Below are 23,746 nucleotides of genomic sequence, written 5' to 3' on the forward strand. Positions count from 1 at the left end.
ACCTGTTGGGTGATTTTCTCAAGCTACATTCACTGGCTCCAGCGCTGGTGTTTTATTGAGTAGGCATGCTCCAAGGGCACTGGAGCAAAGCTGGCTGTTAAAAGTATTTGCAGAAGGCTTTTGGACTAATAAAATAATAGAAGCTGGGTAAGAAAGGAGGTGAAAACAAGTCTTGAATTCTGGTTCAGCCACTATAACTTCAAGCAAGTCACTTAACCTCTCTGCTTCAGTTTTCTCATCTATAAAATGAGGACAACAACTTCATAGAGACCGTGTCCATATTTTTACATGGATTCCTTCAGACTGACTACTGCTTCTCTTCATCAACCCTTGCTACCTTCTACTTACCCGATGGTTTAGGTTTCAATTTAGACTTTGTTTCCTCTAGGAAGCCTTAGCTAACCTCCTGGGTGGGGGTGGGGTGGTGAGACCACCTCTAACATTTTCTAAGCACACCCAATTTCTATCATAGCTGTTGTCATACAGAATTGCAATTGCAATTGTCTGACCATTTGTCTATTGGCTCCGTTAGACCAAAGACTCTATTAGGTCAGGCATTATGATCATTTTGTTCATCTAGCACATATTAGAAACCAAAACCATAAGCTAAATTGAATTGACTTGCAGAGTGTAAGGATTAAGAGGAAATCATTCATTGAAGCACCTGTCAACCTATGTGTTCAATAAAGAGTAGCTTTAAAAAAAAAAAAAAACCACCTCCATTATTCAGATCTTTATCTGAGGGCACAGCTCCGGGCATGGATACATTTGTATCACAATAACACTTGCTGAATGAAAAATTTAGGCTGGTGATAATGAAGTCCTTAACCTGTGTCTGCCAGTGGCAATCCTTTCAACTGTTGTTCATTTTACTTTTACTACCGTAAATACTGTCCTCTGAAACTGAAACGTGTGTGTGTGTTAGAGGAAGAAAGCGCAAAAATGAAAAATCCAAGAAAATAATTGTAAGATACCATCATAGACCGGGAGTAAGTGAGGGGTAGAGGGAAACCAAAGAGATGCTCAGAGAGAAGTATCGGGTTGAGGGTGTGTATGTGTATTTTCAATTTTTTGCCCACTAGATGGTGGAACTGAGCCTCTATCTTCATAACAGAATTCTGTCTCACCGAGCTGAGTTTCTCTCACAACGCCTTCTCAGGGGTTTGCACGTGGAAGAAGCCAATAAAATAATTTTTCCAAAATTTCCGCTTAGAAAGCGGAGCCAAAACCACAAGAGAAAGTTAGGGAGAGAAAAGACGAGACGTGCGGAAATACAAGGACTAGGGGAGCTAAACTACATTTCCCGGGAAGCCACGGGCTGGGCCTACAACACCCAGCATGCCTGTGTTCCCGCCCTCGAGACCCGCTCACTCAATCCACTTTTCCACGGAGCGCGGAGAAAGCTGCGGAGTCTCTGTTGGTGCAGCAGCGACGGCTCTTACCCTGCAAATTATTCGGAGCCTCGGTAATCGCCACCTTCTCGTAGAGGAAAAAAGACACCAAATTTGGTCCCGGGAGTGGGGGCACAAGCCACGTGACCAGTCCCGGTCATGTGATCCGGGGCCGCGGCTGCTGAGGTATGTTACCCTGGTAACTGTTGGCTCCCGCAGACCTTCGGGATAGCGCGGAATTCAGAGACTGAGGTAGGTGAAGCTTCCCACTCGGTGGACCATGACGGAGACTGTCCTTAGACCCGCTCCCCAGGGCTTTAGTGTTCCGGGTCACTCCCGTCCTCCGCCCACACACTGTTCAAGTGCGTCTTTGTCTTTCCGCCCCTCTGAAACCCGCGCTTCCTGGAGCCGAGACCCCGCCAAGTCGAGCCCATAGATGGGCTCCGTCTCCGATCAAGATCTTGGGGCTAAGACCTTAACTGCACACACCCTGAACTGATCAGAAATGCTAAAGAGGCGGGGAGGTGTTATCCTGCAGGTTGGGGAAAATACCGTCCATGAGGGGTCTCCACACACACAGCCCCTCGCATCGCCTCTGGGAATTGAAGCTGCGGTTTGAGCCGCCTCAAGGTGGTGTGGCCCAGAAGCTGGGACAGACCTAAAGTTGTTTGGGTTCGTTAGAGGGATGGGCAGAGCTTTGCGGTACAAGTCACGTATGCATAGTTTTGTTGACTTTCCTTCGCCTAAAGGAACATAATTCATTTTAATGTGTATACTCCACTAATTTTATTTTGGTTAGATTTTGAATCTTAATGAATTGCATTTTGTCTCTATCCAGAAGCAGTCTGTTTTGCAAAGTATTAACAGGGACTGATAACTGACGGAATGATGGGCAGCACGAACTCTGTCCTGTGCTTTGGGGGGGGAAAATGGCCTTTTGGACTTGCTAATATATAATTTTTGAAAGTTTCCTTGAGAGGACCTGATTGTTTCAGGGATATTAAATAACATACACCCCATAGGCTTAGGAAATACCGTGGAGGCCACCCTTCAAGAAGTGGATGTTAACAATGAAAATGTAATTCTGGTCCCTAAGTACAGTGAAAACTGTGAAAGCTGCTTTTCCAAAGCAGTTTTATTCATGAATTAGAATCTTTTGTCAAGGTTATTGGTCAATAATTGTGCACATAAACTAAATCGTAAAAGAAATGTCTGAGGTTTAAGTCTGGTTGCTGTTATGAGGTGATGTGAATTTCCTCAAAGCGTATTTATTTCTCATTATTTAGTGTTTCCAATGTTATAAATACTTTCGGATGTTTACTTTCGTAAGTGAAGATTTTTGATTATGGCTCATTATTCCAAAGAAGAGCTGGATGAAGAGTTTGAACAATTCATGAAAGAGGTAAGTTTATCCTTTTAAAAGCTACGTTGTAAATTTGTGTCACCAGAAACTCCTTTTTCAATGATCTCTTTCACTTCTTATATGTAGTCAGCTATTTTACTAGCAAAAGGTGTTAATTTGGGAATGACAGAAGAATTGCAATTCAGAACATGCAGGCTGTAGTAAAACCATAGGCAAGTCCTGAGACCAAAGGAAAAGAACCACTACTTTACAGAGAAAATGAGGAGACAAGTTGGGAGGGGCTTCTTTGAAGGAAGGTGTGTTGGAAAGAGAGTTCAGGGTGGTCACAGTTTCTCATTGGCGGAGTTGTGGTATTTTCGTATTGGCTAAGCTAGTTGCTTAGCTTGGAGAAATTCATTCTTCCCGCTGCTGGAAAATGCAGGTCCCACCTGTTACTGGGTTCTGCAATTGAGGGATGAGTTGATAGATAAGGTATGAGAGCTCCCCCTTCTGGCCACCTATTTGTATTTTAAATGTAGTTCCTTTCATTTTGTTTTCATATTTCTGTTTTGATCCAAATCTTTCCTCCCAAGCATTGCTGACCAAGAGTTGGGTCATCTGTGTCTCAGTGCCAGGAAACAGTTTCCTCAATGTCAGATCCCATGTCAGAAAGTGCATAGCAGTTAGAACCCATTTTGAACCATGTTTGAGTAACAAAGAAGCTTAAGAAAGGAAATTCTTAGGCATTTCCCTTCCAAAGTCTATATCTTGTTGAGGACATACGCATTGGAGATCATCTTGAAGTGTTGAGCTAGCATCCGTGTGACAAGCAACAGATGCAAAACTTGAAAATTATTATACAAGAAAAGTAAAAGCGGCATGACAGTTCCAAATTGTTTGATGGTTCTAAACCATGATTCTGGCCTGAAGAAAGCCAACTGAACAAAAGACCATTGAAAGTCATGTGAAATTTGTTGTAGTCAATGTGCTTGTCCCTTAATTTTGTGCAGTTGAGTTTCTACTTTCCAGAAGAGTTTATCTATGTGCAGTAAGTGGTGTCTGCTATCACACAGAGGCCTCCTTGCTCAGCAGGCAGAGCTATGCAATTGTCCAAAACTACTTCAGCCAGCAAGTTTAATAATCATTGTTGGGTTGCTATTGCTTTGGCTGTAGAATTGAACCAGCTCTTCTAGCTGTGTCTGTTAGTACTTACTCTGAAGGGAGAAAGGCTCTCTCTGTGGAGGCAAAGCTGGAGTTGTGTATGCCTTCTGGAGGTTCTCGTTTAAGATGTTTATGAAGGTTTAGTGAGGTAGACCAGTAGGAAGCTGGTAGTTTGTCATGAAGCAAAAGTAGAAGAGTCAATACAGCAAGAGCATTGTCCTTTTATCCTTCAGCTATCAAGGCAATGAATTAAATGCCCAAGTATGGGGGACATTACCAAAACCTCCACGTACAGCGGAGTAGTGGGGAGCTACACACAGGGCTCCCTTCTAAGTATTAGTATTTATGAACCCATTTGTCGGTATAGAGGCATTACCATTATTCAGCCAAGGCTCAAATACCATGTTTCAACATACTAAAAGTCTTCTAAATGTATGGGTACGGCAGCCTGCTTACAGATGGTCCAACTTACATCAGCTCTTCCACAGTGTGTTTTATGCATGTATTCAAGAGATCTTGTTTCTCCCACCTAGGGTTGGGTTGAATTGAGGCAGGGAACAAGTATGTGTGGATTTAATATTCTAACTGTATAAAACAGACCCGGGCAGCAGTTTAGGCATGCAGTGTCAATTGGGCGTCCAGCAAAATTACTGGTAGGGTAAACTAAAGGATCACTATTGCTCTGGACAGACTGAGGTTTCTGGTGGCAGATCCCACAGTCAGAGAGATTCCCCCTTTTGCAGCAGCTGGTAAATAAAGTAAGAGCTTTATTTGTCATGGAAGAGAAACAAACAATAAGCCTGGTCCAGCCCTTTTGGGAAAGTGGTCTTTATCAGATGTCTGCTTTCATTCCTGGAAACCACCAGGTCACCAGTTGGTGTGCAGGTCCAGTCTGGGTTAGTGCTTTCTTTAGATGTGACGTGTGAGTCCAGGAGTGTGTTTCTTGAAATGTGGTGGCACGAGGGTTGGTAAACAGTACCTTGTAGGGCCCCTCCCATAAGACCGAAGAGAGAACTTTTTTTTTTAAATTAGTTTATTTATTTATTTGACAGAGAGAGAGAGAGATCACAAGTAGGCAGAGAGGCAGGCAGAGAGAGAGGAGGGAAGCAGGCTCCCCGTTGAGCAGAGAGCTTGATGCAGGGCTCGATCCCAGGACCCTGGGATCACGACCCGAGCCGAAGGCAGAGGCTTTAACCCACTGAGCCACCCAGGCTCCCCAAGAGAGAACTTTTTGAAGTGTGTTTTGTAGTAGATAAAATCTCTGGGTTGCAAGATGGGATGCTTATGGCCTTTGTCTCCCGGGAGAGTGCTGTGAAGATCTCCTAAAGCATGGTTGTTCTCAACAGAAGCAATGAGGCCTTTATAATACCAGAGTAGATCTCCTTTTATCAGCTGTGGATCATGTGAGGCAGGAGCCAGGTGCATCTGGTGCCCTGTGAGTGTCTCAAAGCATTTAAGAGTTGATGAGTTACAGTGGGAGGTGGGTCTCAGACTTAGAAGGACCCAATCGTGTGCTCGCTTGGGCAGCTCATTACTAGCAGGACCCAATTTTGGCCAGGCTTTTGGCCCTGTTACTTGAGGGGTCGCCACAAATTTTGCCAGTTGAGTCTTAATGGTGCTTTTGGTGTGACTAGCCGTGAGGATTGAAGGTGGTAAGCACAGCAGTAGTGCTGTAGAACTGGCCAAACAGCATAGACCTTATTTGTGAACTTGACCGTTCCCTGATCACTGTGAAGCTCGAGAGAGCTTCCTCAGGCAGGAATAATCTTTCCTAATAGGATTTTAGCTACAGGTAAGGCTGTACCCTATCTGCAGGGGAAGTTTCAGATCAGTGAGAAAACAAACCAAGACGAAAACATATCCTCAAGGCAGAGAGCTGATTAAATCCATTTGCCAAACTTTGAATGGTCCATTAGGCAATTTAAAATGCCGGGAGGTTGTGTGGATGGGTTTCCCGAATTGTATTTTAGACAGCTGGGGCAAGCAAAGTAGGCACTCTGTGGCCTTATTAATATTTCTCTATCAGCATTGATTAAGGCTGTCATCCTATCGGTAGAGCAATAATTAATGTATGTATGGTCGTTAATAATGAGATTTTTGAGACTCTGGCAGGACTGGATTATTATTTGTCTCAAGGTAGAGTTCTCTCTTCTTATCAAACCAACAATTATTTGATTTCCAATATTGTTTTTCCCTCTCTGGGGCCAATTATTGGACATTTTTTGTCAGTTTTTCTAGATTATCATTTGAGGCAATATCCCTTTGGACCATGACAGAGGTTTGGTTATTGGTTCCTTTAAAAGCAGCGTTTTTAATGGAAACATCAACATGGTAGTTTCCTTTGGCTTCCAGGGAGTCAAGTCTGGAATGCACAGGGGTCTTAGTAATAGCCAGGACAGTTGGCAAACGTTTGACATCTAGTAAATTGTGTACATAAGTCATTTGTAGTTTTATTCCCATTAGAAGTAAGGAAACCTTGCTGTTTCCATAACATTCCAAAGTCATGAGCTGCCCAAAGGGCATACTGACTGTCAGTATAGATGTTTGCAGTTTCACCCTTGGCAAAGATACAGACGGAGCACAAGCATATAATTCAGCTTGTTGGGTCAAAGTAGCCAAAGGGAAAGGTGCTGCCTGGATGATTTCAAAAGGAGTTTGCAATTGCATACCCAAAACAGTACCATTTTTGTCCTTTAAATAAGACCCATCAGTAAACTGACAAATCTACATTGGTTAGAGTTATCTGTAAATCGTCATGGGCAGGCTGGTTCAAGGGAATCCTGTTACTGTTTCTGTAGTGGTCTTATCCGAAAGGGCAGTGGCAAGAATGGCTCTGAGGCAGGGGCTGTCCTTGTGATGAGGGCCCAGCCGTTGGCTGTACTATCCTGTGGGTCCATAACAGTTTCCTCATTTTGGGGTGAGTTCTCCAAGGGCATTGCCTTCCTTTTCATATACAGAAAGGAAAAAGAGGAGCTATTTTCTTTAAGGCGCCAAAGGCTATGTCATCCTGATCTTCCCAAGTAATAGGGTCAGGTTTGTTGGGCGATACAAAAGACGTTTGGAGTCTAGTTTTTGACTGCAGTCCCCTACCCTGAGAAAACCTTGTAACTGGCACTTCGTTTTAGGTTTGGGGAAGTTCAACATACCGCAAAGCCCAACTGTATCTAAATGAACCCCTGTTCTGGGGTGCCTGAGTGGCTCAGTCAGTTGAGCAACTCTTGATCTTGGCTGAGGTCCTGATCTCGGGGTTGTGGTACAAGCCCTGCGTTGGGGTCAATGCTAGGTGTGGGGCCTACTTAAAAAATAAATAAATGTGTGAACAAACAAACCCGCATTCCAAGATCAGATGCCTTAAATATTGAACCTGAGTGTGAGCAAACTGCAATTTTTCCCTGGAAACTTTTTGTCTCCTTAAGGCAAAAAGTTTTAACAGCTACATGCTGTCCTCCTGGGAAGAGGCTTGGGAAAGGGAGGAGAGAAGCAAGTCATCTACATCTTTTAACAAGCATGGTAGGTCCTCCAGAAAACTTTATATCATCTAAGTCAGCTTTTAGGGTTTGGAAGAAGTAAGACTCTTAGTAAAACCCAAATGTTTTGTTTTCTTTCCCAAGTTAAGCAAAAAAGATACTGGCTAGCCTTATCAATTGGAAAACTAAGGAGTGCACCACAAAGATCAGTAACAGTGAAAACCTTGATTTCAGTAGGAATAGAAGCTGGTTCCTAGGTTAGGAACAAGAGTGTGCCAGAAGATAATGTTACTTATTGCTGATAAGTCCTGGACAAACTTCTGTTCTCAGCTACTGGGTTTTCTTACAGGTGAAATAGAGGAGTTACAAGGACTCGTGCAGGTGATAATGAGTCCCTGAGCCTTATCCTCTACTATTATGGACTTGATGCCTTGAAGGGCTTCTTTCTTTATATGGTATTAATTAATTCTAGGGAGATATTTTGAGGGGTCTATTTGAATCTTAGTAGGAGGTGCTTTGTGTATTCTGCCAAAAATCAGTTGAGGATTTTATCCATAAGGAGGATGGTAACTGATCCAACAAGGACAGATGGTTAGTGTCCTTAGAATTAGCTCCAGTACTGTCAGAGACAGAGCAAGTAAGAGATGTTGAAGGATCTCTTGGTTGCTATTTTGGTTGCTTCTATCAAATTCTAGAATTACTTCCCTCTTTTTGAAAAAAGAAATTCAGCGTGATATTTTTCTAAGAAATCTCAGCCCAGTAAGTGAACTGGGTGAAAGAATTAAGGAAAAAGGTTGAATATCTCTTAAAGGGTCTAAACAAAAGGGGGTAGATGTAGAGACTGGAACCTCACTGTTTGAACGGTTTTGCTTCTCTAAGGCAGGAGCTGCTTTATAGTGGTGGCATTGCGCAGTGAGAGTGTCACTCCAGTGGTGGTGAGGACAGACAGAAATTCATTCCCAATATGGAGGGTTACTTCTGTAACCCGACTGAGAGAAAGACTTGGGACAAGCCCCTGTAGTTAGTTCTCAGAGCCCAGTCATTGGGGATTAGGAAAGATGGGTAAGAGCACTTAAGTTTATAAGTCTTTTTTCCAGTGTCCTGGTTTTTTGCAACAATGGCAGACATCCAGGAGGGTTTGGGGTTTGTTTAGGGGCCTCCATTTGTTGTAGATGAAAATTAAGGATTTTAGTGGTGCTACTTTTATTAGAGTCATCTAGGGTGTGAGCCAGCTGAGGTTCGCTATATTAACTAAATCTGGGGCAGACCTAGTTTCCCATTCATCCCCATCCTTTTAACTTGAAGGGAAAGATGTGGTTTAGCCAGTTAATGAACATGGGAGTAAAGGCTACTTGTGTGGATTTGACATCTAAAGAAGACTGGGGTTTTTCTTAAAAATAATCTGAAGTCAGTTGTAATAATCATAAACAGGTTCATCAGGTTTTCTTGTGTGCAAGCCTGAATGATCAGGCTTAGGAACAGATTTTGTCATTGTTCTGTGAAGACTTCTAGCGAGTGTTAAGCCTCCCACCGAAAGTCAGAGATCTGTTTTTCTGAATCTCTTTCAGGACTTTTCTGTCAAACCAGTTTCATCCAGCGTTAGGCCTGGCCCTCCCCAACAAGCATCTGAACTAATATAAAATCTGAGAAACCATAGTCGATAAGTTTGAATAACTGTGCTAAATTCCTCAGCAAATCTATGAGGATTTATCTATGAGGATCCTCAATAACTTTGGGAAAGTTTTTGACTGTAGCCTGTAGTTCAGCTTTGGTCCAGGAGTATGGATCCTTAGAGGGCTTAACTTTAAAGGGGCAGGTTCTGATAGGTTCAGAGGGAGGGAGATCAGAGAGGTTAGGGGAAGACGGGACGTTCAGAGAGAAGATTAGACTGAGGAATGAAAGGGTAGGGAGAGGCTGGGGGTGGCGCTGTGGGGAAGTAGGAAGGTAGCAGCCAGGGAGCGGCCTGATCCTGCTGTGTGTCCTGAGGAAAGGAATACCCGGGAGGGAGAGAGGACTCAGAAACCCTTTTGACTTCTCGCAGTTGTTTAGTAGCCTCAGATAATTTAGCAATGGTATTTTGCAGAGAGACAATTTTGGAGTCCTAAATTTGTTTGGAAGCCTCCAAGTACCAGTTAAAACAGGCATTTCGTTCAGTTTGTTTAATTTTAGAGGTATGGTCTTCTAATTTGGTTTTGAGAAAAGTAAGTTTGAGGAGATCAGAAGCCCCCCCATGGTGGTCATTGAAATTCTAAATTTAGCCAAGTTGATCTACTTCATCAGCAGTGTGCAGGAGGAGGAATACAGCCCTCCAGGGTCCAGGGGGAGGGCTGACCTGAGAGAGTTTGAGATTAGCGTCCTGTTAGTCAATACCAGAAGTTCAGAAAAACACATGAGCATTCACCAGAATGACCAAAGCCTTCACAAAAATAGAAAGAATATATATAAAGCTTTTAAAAAGATCCTGAGTAAAGCCAGAGAACTCAAAACACAAAGAGAGCAGAGCTTGGATCCAGGAAAGACTTACCTTCAAACTCCAAGCTCAGGAGGCAGTGAACTCGCTGGGCTCGGTGGGTACAGGCACCTGTTCAACCACTGGCCTCAGAGTTTTTGGAGTCTTCCCTAGATCCCCTTCTGATCACCCAAGTAATGTCGACCTCAAAAAAACAGCCAGTTGTTTTGCCATTTATTTGGGAATGGCAAAAGAATTGCAGTTTGGGACACGCAACTATGGCAAAACCCTAGGCAAGACCTGTGATCAAAGGAGAGGAACATTACTTTATAGAGAAAAGATGGAGGTAAGGAGGGTCTTCTTTGAATGAAATTCTGTTGGAGGAAAGCAAGAGTTCAGGGTGGTGATGGTTTCTCATTGGTAGAGCTATTGCCGGGCATGAAGAAAAACCTTCCTTCCTCCTGCTTGGGTAGTAAAGTAGGCTTCTTCCTGTTGGAAAATGCAAGACACTCTTCTTTGTTGGAGTCTGCAGTTGATGACAAATTGATAGGGTATGAGAGCTCCCCTGCTGACCTCCCAGTTGTATTTTAAATAGTGAGGTTTCTTGTATTCATTTTCACAAGTCCATCACCAAGCTCTGTCAACTCTTATCCAGAATATATCTATTCTGTTCCAGAATACATCTCCCTGTTCACTGCTGCCATCCTAGCCCAGGGCACCATCATCTCTCCTGGGCTACATAACAGTTCCCACATACTGTCCCCCATTCCTTCACCACACTGCAGCCATTGTGATCTGGACCATGAATCAAATTGCTGCTCGTTGTAAAACACTCTGTTGGTTTCCTGTTACCAGTGGAATAAAATCCAGACTTCTTCCTATGGTTTACACAGCCCTGGATGATTTTGCTCATGTCTTCCTCACTCACTTTATGCCTCACTTCCCCCTTATCTGCTTATGCTACAGTGGCCTCTTTTCTCCCTCAGACATGCCAAGCTCATTTCACATAAGGAACTGTGCACGAGCTGTTCCTTCTGTCAAGAATTCTGTTCTCTGTTCGTCACCTGATCGTTAAAGATCTCATCCTAAATATCACTACCACAGAAAGGTGGTTTTTTTTTCTCTTTATTGAATAAAAATGTAACCAGCAAATGACTTCTTTGTGTACCATGTATTTATTTAATTCTCTGTGTAGCACTCGGCACTGTTCATTATTTTCCCTGTGTAGGTCTGTTTTCTGCCTCCCATTGTAAGAATGTATGATTCGTGATGTGACAGCTCTATGTTGATTATGATACCTGCAGTACCTAATAAATGCTTAATAAATACTTGCTGAATGAATAAATTAGAGGGTTGCACTATATCCTATGTATTTATGTAAATAGGCCTCACAGAGCCTATTTATATAGTGTTCAGGAGAGTCACATTTTAAACAATTACACTAACATTCTTGTTCATAAAGGGAGTTAGATGTATGATGTAGTAGAAAACCTTAGTTTCATTAACAGGGAAAAATAATGCTAACTTTGTAGGATTGTTGTAAGTATTTTAAAAAGCATCTAAGGATTGTCTGGATGTAATAGACACTGAGGTTAAGAATTTCACTTCCCATTTGAAAACTGATTTTTTAATTTCAAATATGGGTACATTTTGAAAATAAACTTTATAGGAAGTATTTTCACTATAAAAGATAAAAAACAAGTACAGGCCAATTTTTTTTTTTCTTCCACCTCTCATTTACCTCCCCTTCAACACAATCCCTCCCTCCCACTCTTTCTCTCATATTTAGCCTCAACTATAAAAGAATTTATCTCATGCTAGAGATTTGGATAAGGCAGCATCTTGTTTTTTTTTTTTAAATAATGAAAACCATGATTTTAGAGTCATGCTAACTCTTTAGTCATTTTGCTAAGTTATTTTTCAAATAATTTGTTCAATGATATGTCTTACATATCTTTGTTTACACGGAGATTGGTGGGATAGGCTTTTTTTCCCCTAAAGCTTTATTGAGTTATCATACACCACACAATTCACTGATTTGAAGTGTACAGTTCAGGGGTGCCTGGGTGGCTTAGTTGGTTAAGCATCTGATGTTTGATCTCAGTTCAGGTCTTGATCTCAGGTTTATGAGTTCGAATCCCGTGTTGGGAGTGAGGCGGAAGGCCCAGCGTGGAGCCTACTTAAAAAAAAAAACGTGAAGTGTAAAATTCATGGTTTTTATTTTGTTCACAGCAATGCAACTTTGAGATCACAGTCACTTTGAGAACATTTTTATTGTCCTCAAAAGAAACCCTGTACCCGTTGGCAATTACCCTCTTCTCCAGCCTTCAGCACCACTAATCTACTTTCTGTCTCTGAATATATGCTTATTATAGACATTTCATAAACATGGAATCATACAATATGTGGTCTTTTGTGACTGGTTTCTTCCATTCAGGATAGATTGAAATAAGGTTCATCCGTGTGGTAGCATGTATCAGTACTTAATTGCTTTTTATATCTGAGTAGCGTTCCATTGTATGGGTTTACCACATTTTGTTTGTCTATCCACACAACAGTTGATGAACTTGTGAGTTATTTTCACTTTTTGACATTTATAAATAATGCTGCTATGAAATGTCATGTACAAGTTCTTGTGTGGATGTTTGTTTTCATTTCTATTGTGTGTATACCTAGTAGTGGAAATGGTGGGTCATATGGTAACTCTGTGTTTAACCTTTAGAGGAATAGCCACTGGTTTCTAAAGTAGCTGTGCCATTTTCCATTCCCACCAGCTGTGTATTAGTATATTAGGATTCCAGTTTCTCCATAAGAGCTCACCAGCACGTTATTCTCCGGGGACCAGCTTTTGTGTTTTGTTTTTAATGATAGGAATCTGGAAAGCAGTGTGAAGATTATCAAAAGTGAAAACACCTACTATGTATTAAATAGTAGGGTGAACACGCTGCATTTCATTTTCTGACCTTTGTCACAAGCTTGCAAGGTCAGTGGTACTATGACTTGATCAAGAAGGAGGATAAAAGAAGTATGCAATCCTCTCTTAGACATACTCTAGGGTATAAGAAGAAATAATGATTGAGCAAAGTAACATAGCATGTGTTAAACATGCTAAGAAATAGCATATTTTTTTAACAGATGAGTAAACTGAAAAGAGAGGATAATTTTCCCTAAGCAACAGCTAGTATATTTTAAAGTTAAAATTTGAACTCCGACCTGTCTGGCCCCAAAACCTAGATCCCTCCATATTCTTATCTGGCCATGGGGCTTCAGAGGAATAGACTGAGTCTGAGGCAGATTGTTAGAATTTGGTGAATGGTGAGATATAGGGAGGAGAGAGAAATGGAACATTTCAAGATGATGACCCAAGTTTAGAGACTTGAGTGGAAAGCGATGGAGCTAAAATTCAGATAAAGAATACTTTTTCTTCCCTTTACCCCTCTTCCTGCCTGATTGTCAGGTAGGACAATGAATTCTTTTTGAACATTTTAAAATTGACATTGTCTTAAGTCATTGAGATAGAGTTGTGTGGTCGGTAGGTAGAAATTTGTCCGTAGTCATCTTGGAAGTTTAGAAGGGCATCTTGGCAACATTGTCTCAGTTGGGGAACTATATAGTATAATGGAAAGTAGACAGGTGTTCTCAGATCTGGGTTTGAATCCCAGGTCGTGTAACACTAACAGTAGCCGAGTGGTGGGGCAAGTTTCTTAATCTCTCTGAGCTTGTTTCCCCATCAATAAATCTTGATTGAATTGCATAGAGGGATTCATCCTGCTTTATAGCAGCTATGGAATAAATGTTGGTTTCTTCAGGAAAAGTGTGTAGAGTGAGGATAAAATAGACAAGCACAGAGTCCTGAGGAAGTCTAGGGTAAAGAAATGGGCAAAAGAACCAAGACCTATTAAAACAGATGGGTAGGAAAGGCCACAGAACTGAAGTATAACTTGGAGGAAATGATGCTGTGAAGTCAAAGAGAGTTTCAGGAAGAGTTGGTCACCAGTATCAAATTCCATAATGTGATCAGGGAAGATGACTGGCAGTGGTCCTTTATTTGTGGTGTTTAGGAGGCTTTTGGAACCTAAAGGAGAGCTGTTTGGGATGGGAACCACATTTTAAAGGGTTGAGCAGTATACTCAAGAAATTGGTATGTAAAAGAAAAGTAATAGGTAGAATCAAAGGGAGGTAGGAATAATGATCTTGTATGTTTTGTTTTGCTTTGCTTTTTTAAAAAAAAGTAGAGTAGACCTGAACGTTCATTCTTCCATTCCATAGTTGTGCTAGGGCCTGATGGTACAGAGATGGCAGGTTTTGACCTGGGGGAAGAAGGGATGGGAGAGAGGAGGGAGTGCAGATACGGAGATGACATGGGATGACCTGGGTTCTAGAACCTAGAAAGGTGGGAAGTGATTGACCCCTCTACAAGTTTTCCTTCGCGTGGAGGAAAGAATTTCTTTTCTGAGAGGAAGGCAGTGTCTTTACAGGCGAACGTAATGGTGGAGTGAGGGAAAAGAGGGTGGTTTTTGACTGAAGGTCTTTATTTTCTCACTGAAGAGAGAGGCCAGGTTACTGACTGAGAGTGGTGGCAGTGGCGGTGGGTCAGTTAGGGTTAGAGTAGTGGATTTAGGATTGTACTGAAATTGGGAGCTGAAGAGTAGAAAAGGACAAATAAAAGTTTAAAAGTCTATTATCCATTGTGACAAAATGCTAATTTTTTTGGTAAACACTTGAAACTGGGTTCATCTGATTTTAGAATTTTGTGCTCTTTTGAGAGTGATGCTAGCTTACTTTGCTCTATCATTATTTCTTCTTAGACCCTAGAGAATGTCTAGGAGAGGATTGCATACTTCTTTTTTTTCCCCTTCTTGATCAAGTTTCTTGATAAGTTTTATTTCTTTATTGTTATTGTTGATGTTTTCTCCCTGGTTAGTTTACTTATTTAACTCTGGTTCTGAAATTGATGTTCAAAGATGTATACTTAATTTTTAAGTTATTTTAGCCACATATGTTTAAAAATACCAATTTATACATTATCTCTGAGAATACCAATTTATACATTATCGCTAACATATTATTTATGTTCGTGATAGCTGAACTTTGAAAGAACTAAAAGAAACATTTTTAGTGACCTGGGGGAAGAATCTGGGATTCTCAAATTTTAATTCAGTAGCTCATATCTGATTTAGCTTTCAGATGATTCTTTTGAGAATTCAAACAAAACACCTAGACAACCTAAAAGAGAAGTGAAAAAGAAGGATGCAGTGCCATGGTGGATAACTGAAGATGATTTTGAAGATGGTGGTAAATATTGCCAATTTTTTTATTCCAAATTATTTGACCACAAGGGGTCAGTCAAGACTTTTAATTCTGGGATTTTGCCTTTGGACTGTATGTATATAAAGAAAATAATACTAGTAGCGTGACTTTTTGAAGTTTGAATTTTCATATAAAATGTTACATAATTGAGAAACTGTGATGTTTCTGCATTATCAGGTTATATTACATTGGATAATTTTATATCTACTCAAGATGATAAGTAATACACATGTATTTCTATATTGTCATGTATAATGGTAAATTGATTTAAGATGACTTAATAAAAAGTCTGACAGTGTATTAATGTCATTAGAAAGATTTTAACAGATCTTTAGATTTTTGCTATCACAGTCTGTTTATAATAGTAGTAAAAAGAGGAATTTATTGCCTTAATGGTAAAGAACTCATTAATGAACCTGCCTGACATATGTGTATACCTTTCCCAAAACTGTTCTTAGTCACATCTTTACAAATGCAAGACGAGTCTCTGGAGTGTTTGCTTTGATATACCTGCTGTATATGATATTGCTGTAAGGAACCCCAGACTGCTTCTGTTAACCTGTGTTTGTACTGCTTTACTATTTATGGACCATTAAGCAGCATTTTGTAAACTTAGAGGATTTCTATATCCTGGTGGGGATGGGGAGATTTGCCCCAAAGCTTTTGTTTTTCTCCGTGAAATTAAGCCCAGGTTCCTTAATGTGACAGCTGAGGCTCTGCATCATCTTCTGATTAGGACCCTCCTTTCTAGCTTCCTGTGCCCAGCCATACTCAGTTATTCCCTACCTCCTGGAAACATCATTGACTCTGTCTCTGCATTAGTATATGCTTTCTCACCACTGGACTATATTTTCTCATCCTTCTTCCCTAACTCTTCCAGCTCCCTTTTCAGCGTAACTATTTTCTCCTTTGTTTTAATTTCAAAACACCTTAATAGCACGTACACACTGTGCTGATAGTCATTACCTGCAGGGCTGTTTATGAGGTTGGGAGCTTTGTGAGGGCAGGAAATACTTCTTTTTGTTTGTATCCCCTGACTCCAACAGTAAATAAATAATAAATGTATTTAATAAATGGATGTTAGAGTAAATTTGGGAGTTGTTTCTCTGTTAAAACCATAAGAATTGCCTTCTTGAAAAATTCAGTATCTTTTTTCATAAAGCCCCCAACTACGTAACAGTGCTAAAGTTTTATGGCTGCGAAGTTGTAGAAATGAATGCAAAGAATTTGTTTTTAGAATCTTTTCCCTGTTGGTGCTTGAAAAGAATATTATATGATGAAGTACTATTGGAATTGTTTACAAAGATTTGAGACTTCATTAGCATTAAAATCTCTTTCTTGAAAGTCATGAATCAGAGATAGAATGTGCGTACTCATCCCAAAGGGAAAGACTAGGACCAGCACTTGAATGTAACCTGACTAAAGGTATCAATTTTTAAGAAAGAATTTATCAGTCAGAGTGGATTTGACTAGTAAAAGATTCTAAGAAGGGTATTTAAGAAGCAAACTTTGACAGTAACCATTTAAATACTGAGGAGAGGGTTTCTCCACCCAAGGACATAACCTGGTCCCTGGTTCAATGACTGACATTTCTGAGTTCATGTTAGGTTGTGCGTACCAGGCACTAGTACACAGACAAGATAGGATTCCTGCCACGAAGAGTGTAGAAACTTCTGAGGGGGAATTAAACACCCTCTTGTGGAGAGGAGTGCATTACCAATCTTAGATACCATTAAACATCAACATTGAGCTACTTTAGCCTTACAGTTTACTCTTTCATTTGCTGTAAGGATAAAACATTCTGCCTAGAGGATGAAACAATCTAATCCTTCTACTGATCATACTCTTCATTATGAATAACTAAATCGGATCTTGGTTTTGGTCATTTGTAAGCTCAGTTAGTGTGGGTCACACCCCTGAGTCCAGCTTCAGAGCCAGAGTGAGACCCCCATAGGTACCATAACAGCACCCCAACCGAGGTGTGCACTTCTGCATTTGAGGTGTCTATAGATAACATCTCTTGATTTTATGCAACTGGGGAAGTTATTATTTTATCTATAAAACCATTATTCACACAAAGCCATAAAAACAGATTTTGAATCCTTTCTGAGAGGACACTAATTAGGAAACTGAAGTCAGAACTTGGGACTTCTTTTTTCTTTCTTTTTAATTTAAATTCAGTTAGCCGATATTACATCATTAGTTTTCGGTGTAGTGTTCAGTGATTCATTAGTTGTGTATAACACCCATTGTTCATCACATCACGTGCCCTCCTTAATACCCATCACCCAGTTACACCATCCGCCCACCCACCTCCCTTTCTACAACCCTCAGTGTGTTTCCCAGAGAAAAGAATCTCTCATGGTTTGGCTCCTTCTCTGATGACTTCCCCTTCAGTTTTCCCTCCCTTCCCCTGTGATCCTCTGAGCTATGTCTATGTCCTACATATGAGTGAAACCATATGATGATTATCTTTCAATGCTTGACTTATTTCACTTAGGGTAATCCCCGTCAGTTCAGAATTTGTGACTTCTTAACAAGACTTCCTTCTAAGCAAAAGCGATACTCTTCTAACCTTAGTATATATCACGCAGTGAAAATTTAACTTTTCCGTTTTTCACTTCTTTATAACAAATGTATGCTACTATGACAAATTTTGAATATTGCATAACTGTTTCAGTGTTTTCCGGTATTTTTGGCATAAAGAGAAAAACACTTTCTGTGGCTATGAGTACTGGCCAGCTCTGACCATCAACTCCTTCTCTGGGCTCATTTCCACCTGGACTCACCCTCATTCTCTAGATTCAACCTCACTGGCCTTTTTGCATCCTCCAGTGTGGCCTCCCCTCCCATCACTGACCCATTGTACCTTGTCTTCATCCTACCTGGGGTTGTCTCCCTTTTCTAGTTCACCTGGTGATTTTCTATTCTTCCTTCACGTAAGGCAGAAGATACTCTTTAAAGTGGCATGGTGTACTGTGTTAAATAATTGTGCTTCAAAGTAATTTTTAAAATTTTGTTTCATGTAAACTTCTGAGATTGTTGACTAAGATACAGCACAAATAAATAGTAGTGTTATTTTTCTTTTGTGAATTTTAGGTCTGATGGATTCTTATTTAATAGACCAGATTTATTTTATAGCTACTGTCCACAAAATTAGCATAAGGGGGGGAAAAGCTAGTACAATAGCATTATTGGTTAATACATAGTGGTCAGAACAGTCTTCTGAACATAAGTATCCAGCTATATCTTAAATCCTATCCCTAGGACTGCTTGAAACAAATGTAAGCTATCTGAAAGCAAAGAAGCCTTCTCAGCCTATTATGGAAGTAGAAGAGGAGTCTGCTGAAAGGATTCAGTTTCTGCAGAGCAGTGGAACCTCCATCTTAAGTATTGACAGCTTAGAAACAAATGGTAAGGTGAGGGATATGAGTTGACCGATTCATTACTATGCTTAATTAAATTAAATACTATAACTACTATACTATAATTAAAATTTTTACAAAAACTAACCTGTATCTTGGAACCTCCTTTACTGAAGCATGTAGATGTTCTTAATACTTTCCTGAAAGGTTTAGAATTAGATCTTGAGGGAAGCCATATAACCTTACATACTGATTATGAGTACAAGTCTATATGTGGTGGGTAAGTGATTAAAGTATGTTTTAAATTTTTTTAAATTTTACTAATAATATCAATAAATGCATCATTAAAATTAATATTATCAGAATTCTGCATATTAATAAAATATATTTGTCCTTTTCATTTAGAGATAGTAGTTTCTGAACTCAATCATAGTGTTCTTGGATTGGGATTGGACACATTAGAAGAACAAGAAGAAAAAGAGCAATTTTTTGCCAGGCTTGAGGAAGGCTTAACGTCTTCCATTGACTATTCAAGATTAAATAAGGAACTGGATTCCAATGATTCTACACAATTTAAAGCTTTACATAGGTAATGTATATATAAGATCAACTAATCGTTAAATGACTTCTATATTTTTCTGTATTTTTGAAAGACTAGTATATGCATTGGCTTCAGTGGGTAAATATTGTAACAAACAAGTGTTAAATTTTATTTTTATCTCTTTTCTCGGTTCATTATTTTGATCATGGTTTCCCTTATATGTGAATGGAATATGTTGATTTGTGTTTAAGAGCCCACTCTGCATCCAGATATCTGAAATGTCATACCTGTGATGCTGCTGAGACAAATGGCACACTGCAAAAAGACTTTACTAGGAAAGTAATTCTTAAGTGATTTCCCACAGCTGAAGTAAATAAGGGAGTTCAGTTAGCTGTTACAAAATCGGAGGAAAAAAGAACAGAAAAGAAAGAATGAACCAGGAAGTAAAGACAGGTTTTGTCTCTGTCCTTCCTTTGTATATAGTTGACAATGATGATTATCAGGAAACCTCATTTATAGTGAAAACTCTACTAGTTGCCTGAGATGGTCTTCTGAAAGTACAGTAGACCTTTGGCCTTTTAAAATTATAAATGGAAGCCAAATTACAATAAGATTTTAAGAACACCAAACTATAATTAAATTAAGGGTGAGGAGAATCATAACCTCTGGTTATTAGAGTACCTGGTCTCCTTAGGATGCTGAGTTTCTTATAGACCATGGATGAATTGTGTAGGGTTTCAGATTTTTACCCTGTTTGTAAGCTAAAGATTTACCCTGCCATTTTATGGATGCTGACAATAGACACAAGATTCCTGGGTCAGAAACAAAGGACTTAATTTTTCACAATAAAAACCATATCTGAGTCTTATCTTCATTTGCATCAGTTCCCCTATGCTCCACAAAGCTTGTGAGGGGTCCATGATGGCTGTCTGCATGGGCAGTGGGCTGCTTTACAGGAGAGGAGCTCTGAGCTTGGGGAATCCATTGCTTTTTTTTTTTTTTTTTTTTTTTTTAAGATTTATTCATTTGATAGATCACAAGTAGGCAGAGAGGCAGGCGGGGGGTTTGGGGGGTGGGGAGCAGGCCCCGTGCTGGGCAGAGATCCCGAAGCGAGGCTCAATCCCAGGACCCCGGGATCATGACCTGATCAGAGGGCAGAGGCTTAACCCACTGAGCCACCCAGGTGCCCTAATCCATTGCTTTTATAGTAAGAGGAAATAAGCGTGGTTCTTTTCCGGAAGGAGATACTGCCTCATCTCTCAAAGTTGCTCTCTGCAAACACAATCCTGGGAAATAACCTAGGAAAGAGGGGTTTGTGCCTTGTGTTCTTGGCGTACCCCACAAGAACATGCAGGGTCACTCAGGGCCCATAGTGATTGCCTCTCCCAATGGTAACAACACAGATTAAGTATACACAAGCTTGTTGGCTACAAGTTTTGGCCCCTTTGTAATATTTCTTAGCTTTTTTTTATTTCTTAACAGTATTCTTAACTACTGATATTTCTGCTTTCGGACAGGCTAGTCAGAGTGCTAAATAACATTGTGTATACAATATTGTTTGCTGCTATTATTATTACAGTTCTGTAGCTTCTTGGATTTGCTGATAATCTCACTAAAGACAGGGTTGATGGACTGAAAAAAGTAGGGTGGATTCCTTGGTTTGAAAGAAAGCAGTATATGAACTAACCCAATATCATTGAAATTTCCTTTGTTACTTTTCTGAGTTTTTGTTGGTTTAAGTTTAAGTTTAAGATTCTGAGTTTTTGTTGGTTTAAGTTTCCTATTAAGCCTCTGTATCATGATTAAATTGCTTATTAACAGGTAAATGCTGAACCTGATGTTTTTTCTGGCTCCATGAAGACTTCACTGGTCTCATGTAGTCAGTTTCTAATTTTTAGTGTAGGAAGGATATCTGGGCCCTGAGACATGTAAATGCACACACTTATGTATAAAATTGTATATATTTTTGTATACCAAAGTTAAGAAATATGGCATTTTTTCCCTCTTTGTATGAATTTGATAGCTACAATTTGAGGATCCTTTATTTTCAAAACATTTTTTTTTTTAGAACTTCCAAATTTTTAGTTTTTGTTAGAGAAGAAAAATATAATGCTAGAGATTTTTTTTTAATTACATGAAAGATTACATGGAAATGTATTAACATTAAATACTAAATTAAATTTTTTTCAGTAACCAAGATAATGTAGATCTAAGTGAAGATAAACATGAGAATGAATCGAAACATGAACTGGCAGGTAATTTCATTGGTTTAAAAATGTACATATTTGGAAAGATAATATAACTATTAATAAAGACATTGATAGGAGAAAAATAAAAAGAAAATCATATCTTTGAAAGAGCTTTGGTCAGGTAGAGTGAGCTGCCTGTGTTACAGTCTGAGCTGCTAAGAAATGATTGACAGTGTGCTGCTACCTCATTTGTTGGGAGTGGGTGGTAGACCAATTAGGAAGACAGGAAAAGGACTAGAAAAATCTGTGGAGCCAGGACCAATATCTCTAAAGCATAGCTCAGTGGTATTTCTTTTTCTACCTTTGACTTTTAATGTGTCTTTGTTTTTCTATTTCATTTAAAATAGTTTTCTCATAGTTAGCATATAGCTAGATTTTGCTTTTTGGTCTAATCTAACAATCTCTGACTTTTAATTGAAATGTTTCTACCCTTTATAAAAATATATTCATTGGTATGGTTTTTAATTCATTGACAGTTGGTTTGTTGTATTGATTTTGTTCTGTAGTCTATTGTATTGAGTATTCATAACCTTCCATTTTATCCCTTCGTTTGGTTAAACCTCTTTGTTGTATATTTTTTCCTTAGTTTCTCTATGATTCATAACATGCATCTTTATCTTATTGAATGCATTCTACTTTCAAATAACATTATACCACTTTATATGAGTCTTAAAAACAGTAAACTTCCCCAACCTTTTTTGCTATTTTGTCTTACATTTTTTCTATGTATCTTAAAATCCAGTGATGTATTATTATTACTATTATCTTTTAATTAATATTGCTTTTAATAGTCTATTTAAAAATTTTTAAAGGAAGATAGAAAATTTATATTCATGTGAAAATATTTATCCACATATTTATAATCCCCAGTTTTTTGTATTCTTTTGCATCGATTTGAGGTTTTTTTTAAACTTCTTATTTAAAATGAATTTTAAAAATTATTTAAATTGAAGTATAGCTGATATATAACACTGTATTATTTTCAGGTGTACAACATAGTGCTTTGATACATGTGAAATCACCACAACAAGTCTAGTTAACATCTATCACCAGTGCCAAAAAACCACCATTTTTTCCTTGAGATAAAAACTTTTAAGATCTACTGTCTTAGCAACTTTCCAAATAGTTGACCCTTGCATGACATGGGAGTTAGGGATGCTGACCCCTCACACAGAAATCAGTGTCTATGGTTTTTTAGCCTGGTTTTGTGGCAGTTTGATGATGGTGCATCTTGATGTGTCTTTTCTTGTATTTATCCTAGTTGGAGGTGGTTCAGCATCATTGATCTGTGGATATAGTTTCCATCAAATTGAGAAAAATGTTTGTCCACTAATTCTTCAAGTATTATTTCTTTCATCCCTTTCCCTCTGACCCTAATTACAATTGTGTTAGATGGCTTTTTGTCTTGTAGGTTTTTAAGACTCTGATTTTTTTAAAGCTTTTTTCTTCTCTGTGCACTTCAGTTTTTACTGCTGTGTCTTAAGTTTACTTATCTTCTTCTTCTTTCCATTGATCTTCTGTTAACTCATCGAGTCTTTTTTTTTTTCTTTCAATCTAGAAGTTCCTTTTCTTTCTTTTTTTTTTAAATTTCTTTGATATCTTTTCTCATGTTCTTTTTTGTCCCCCAGAGTTCTTTTTTTTTTTTTTAAGATTTTATTTATTCATTTGACACAGAGAGAGAGAGAGACAGAGATCACAAGTAGGCAGAGAGACAGGCAGAGAGAGAGGAAGAAGAAGGCTCCCCTCTGTGCAGAGAGCCCGATGTGGGGCTCGATCCCAGGACCCTAGGATCATGACCTGAGCTGAAGGCAGAGGCTTAACCCGCTGAGCCACCCAGGCGCCCTGTCCCCCAGAGTTCTTAAAATTAGTTTATTCTGCTGATCCCAATGTTTGTGCATTTCTGGGTGGGTCTCCTTTTGTGGAATGCTGCTTCTCTTGTAAGTCTAATGATTTTTTATTGGGTGTTGGATATTGTAGATTTTTGTATTGTTGAGTGTCTAGATTTTATTTTTTTCTTATAAAGAGTGTTAAGCATTATTCTGGATGATAATTGCCCTTGCTAGCTTGATCTTCCAAGACTTTTCTTATGCTTTGTTAGGGGAAGTCTCAAGTACCCTTTCATTTTTGAAATTAATTTCAGTTTTGACACTAGTACTAAGGCACAGCCTTTCTGAGGTTTCTACTGAATGAGCCTACTAAACAATGAAGATTTTTTCCACTCAAACTGGTTAGAACTTCAGAGTCTCACTTCCTTGTGTGAAGCCTGTGAATTTTCTAGCCTGTAGCTTTCCATTTGCTCATACTATACAAATATGGCTTAGTATTCAGCAAAGACTCAGGGAGACCCCGTGCAGATCTTTAGAATTCTGTTTCTACATAAGTGTTTCCTCTGTTACTGACCTGTACCTTCTAATTGCCTCAGCGTTTCTGAACTCTCTTATCTCTATCACCTTAACGTGGTGAGACTATCC

At 39.3% G+C, this 23,746-nt stretch overlaps 1 protein-coding gene across 3 annotated transcripts in view; it reads left to right on the forward strand.

Annotated features, from left to right (window-relative positions):
* Positions 1-1,374: 1,374 nt before the first annotated feature.
* CEP162 (centrosomal protein 162) overlaps positions 1,375-23,746 on the forward strand; it is a 99,703-nt gene continuing 77,331 nt past the window's right edge. For 2 of the 3 annotated variants that reach the window (XM_032339133.1, XM_032339132.1), the window contains exons 1-6: positions 1,377-1,643; positions 2,678-2,793; positions 14,991-15,105; positions 18,388-18,534; positions 18,891-19,074; positions 21,217-21,281. In XM_032339133.1, coding sequence (XP_032195024.1) covers positions 2,737-2,793; positions 14,991-15,105; positions 18,388-18,534; positions 18,891-19,074; positions 21,217-21,281 — 568 coding nt within the window. In that variant the 5' untranslated portion in view covers positions 1,377-1,643; positions 2,678-2,736. Of the gene's footprint in view, positions 1,644-2,677; positions 2,794-14,990; positions 15,106-18,387; positions 18,535-18,890; positions 19,075-21,216; positions 21,282-23,746 lie in introns of all 3 variants that reach the window. The other variant, XM_032339134.1, reaches the window with a different exon arrangement.

Source organism: Mustela erminea, chromosome 4 (genome assembly GCF_009829155.1).
Source record: "Mustela erminea isolate mMusErm1 chromosome 4, mMusErm1.Pri, whole genome shotgun sequence".
NCBI lineage: Eukaryota > Metazoa > Chordata > Mammalia > Carnivora > Mustelidae > Mustela > Mustela erminea.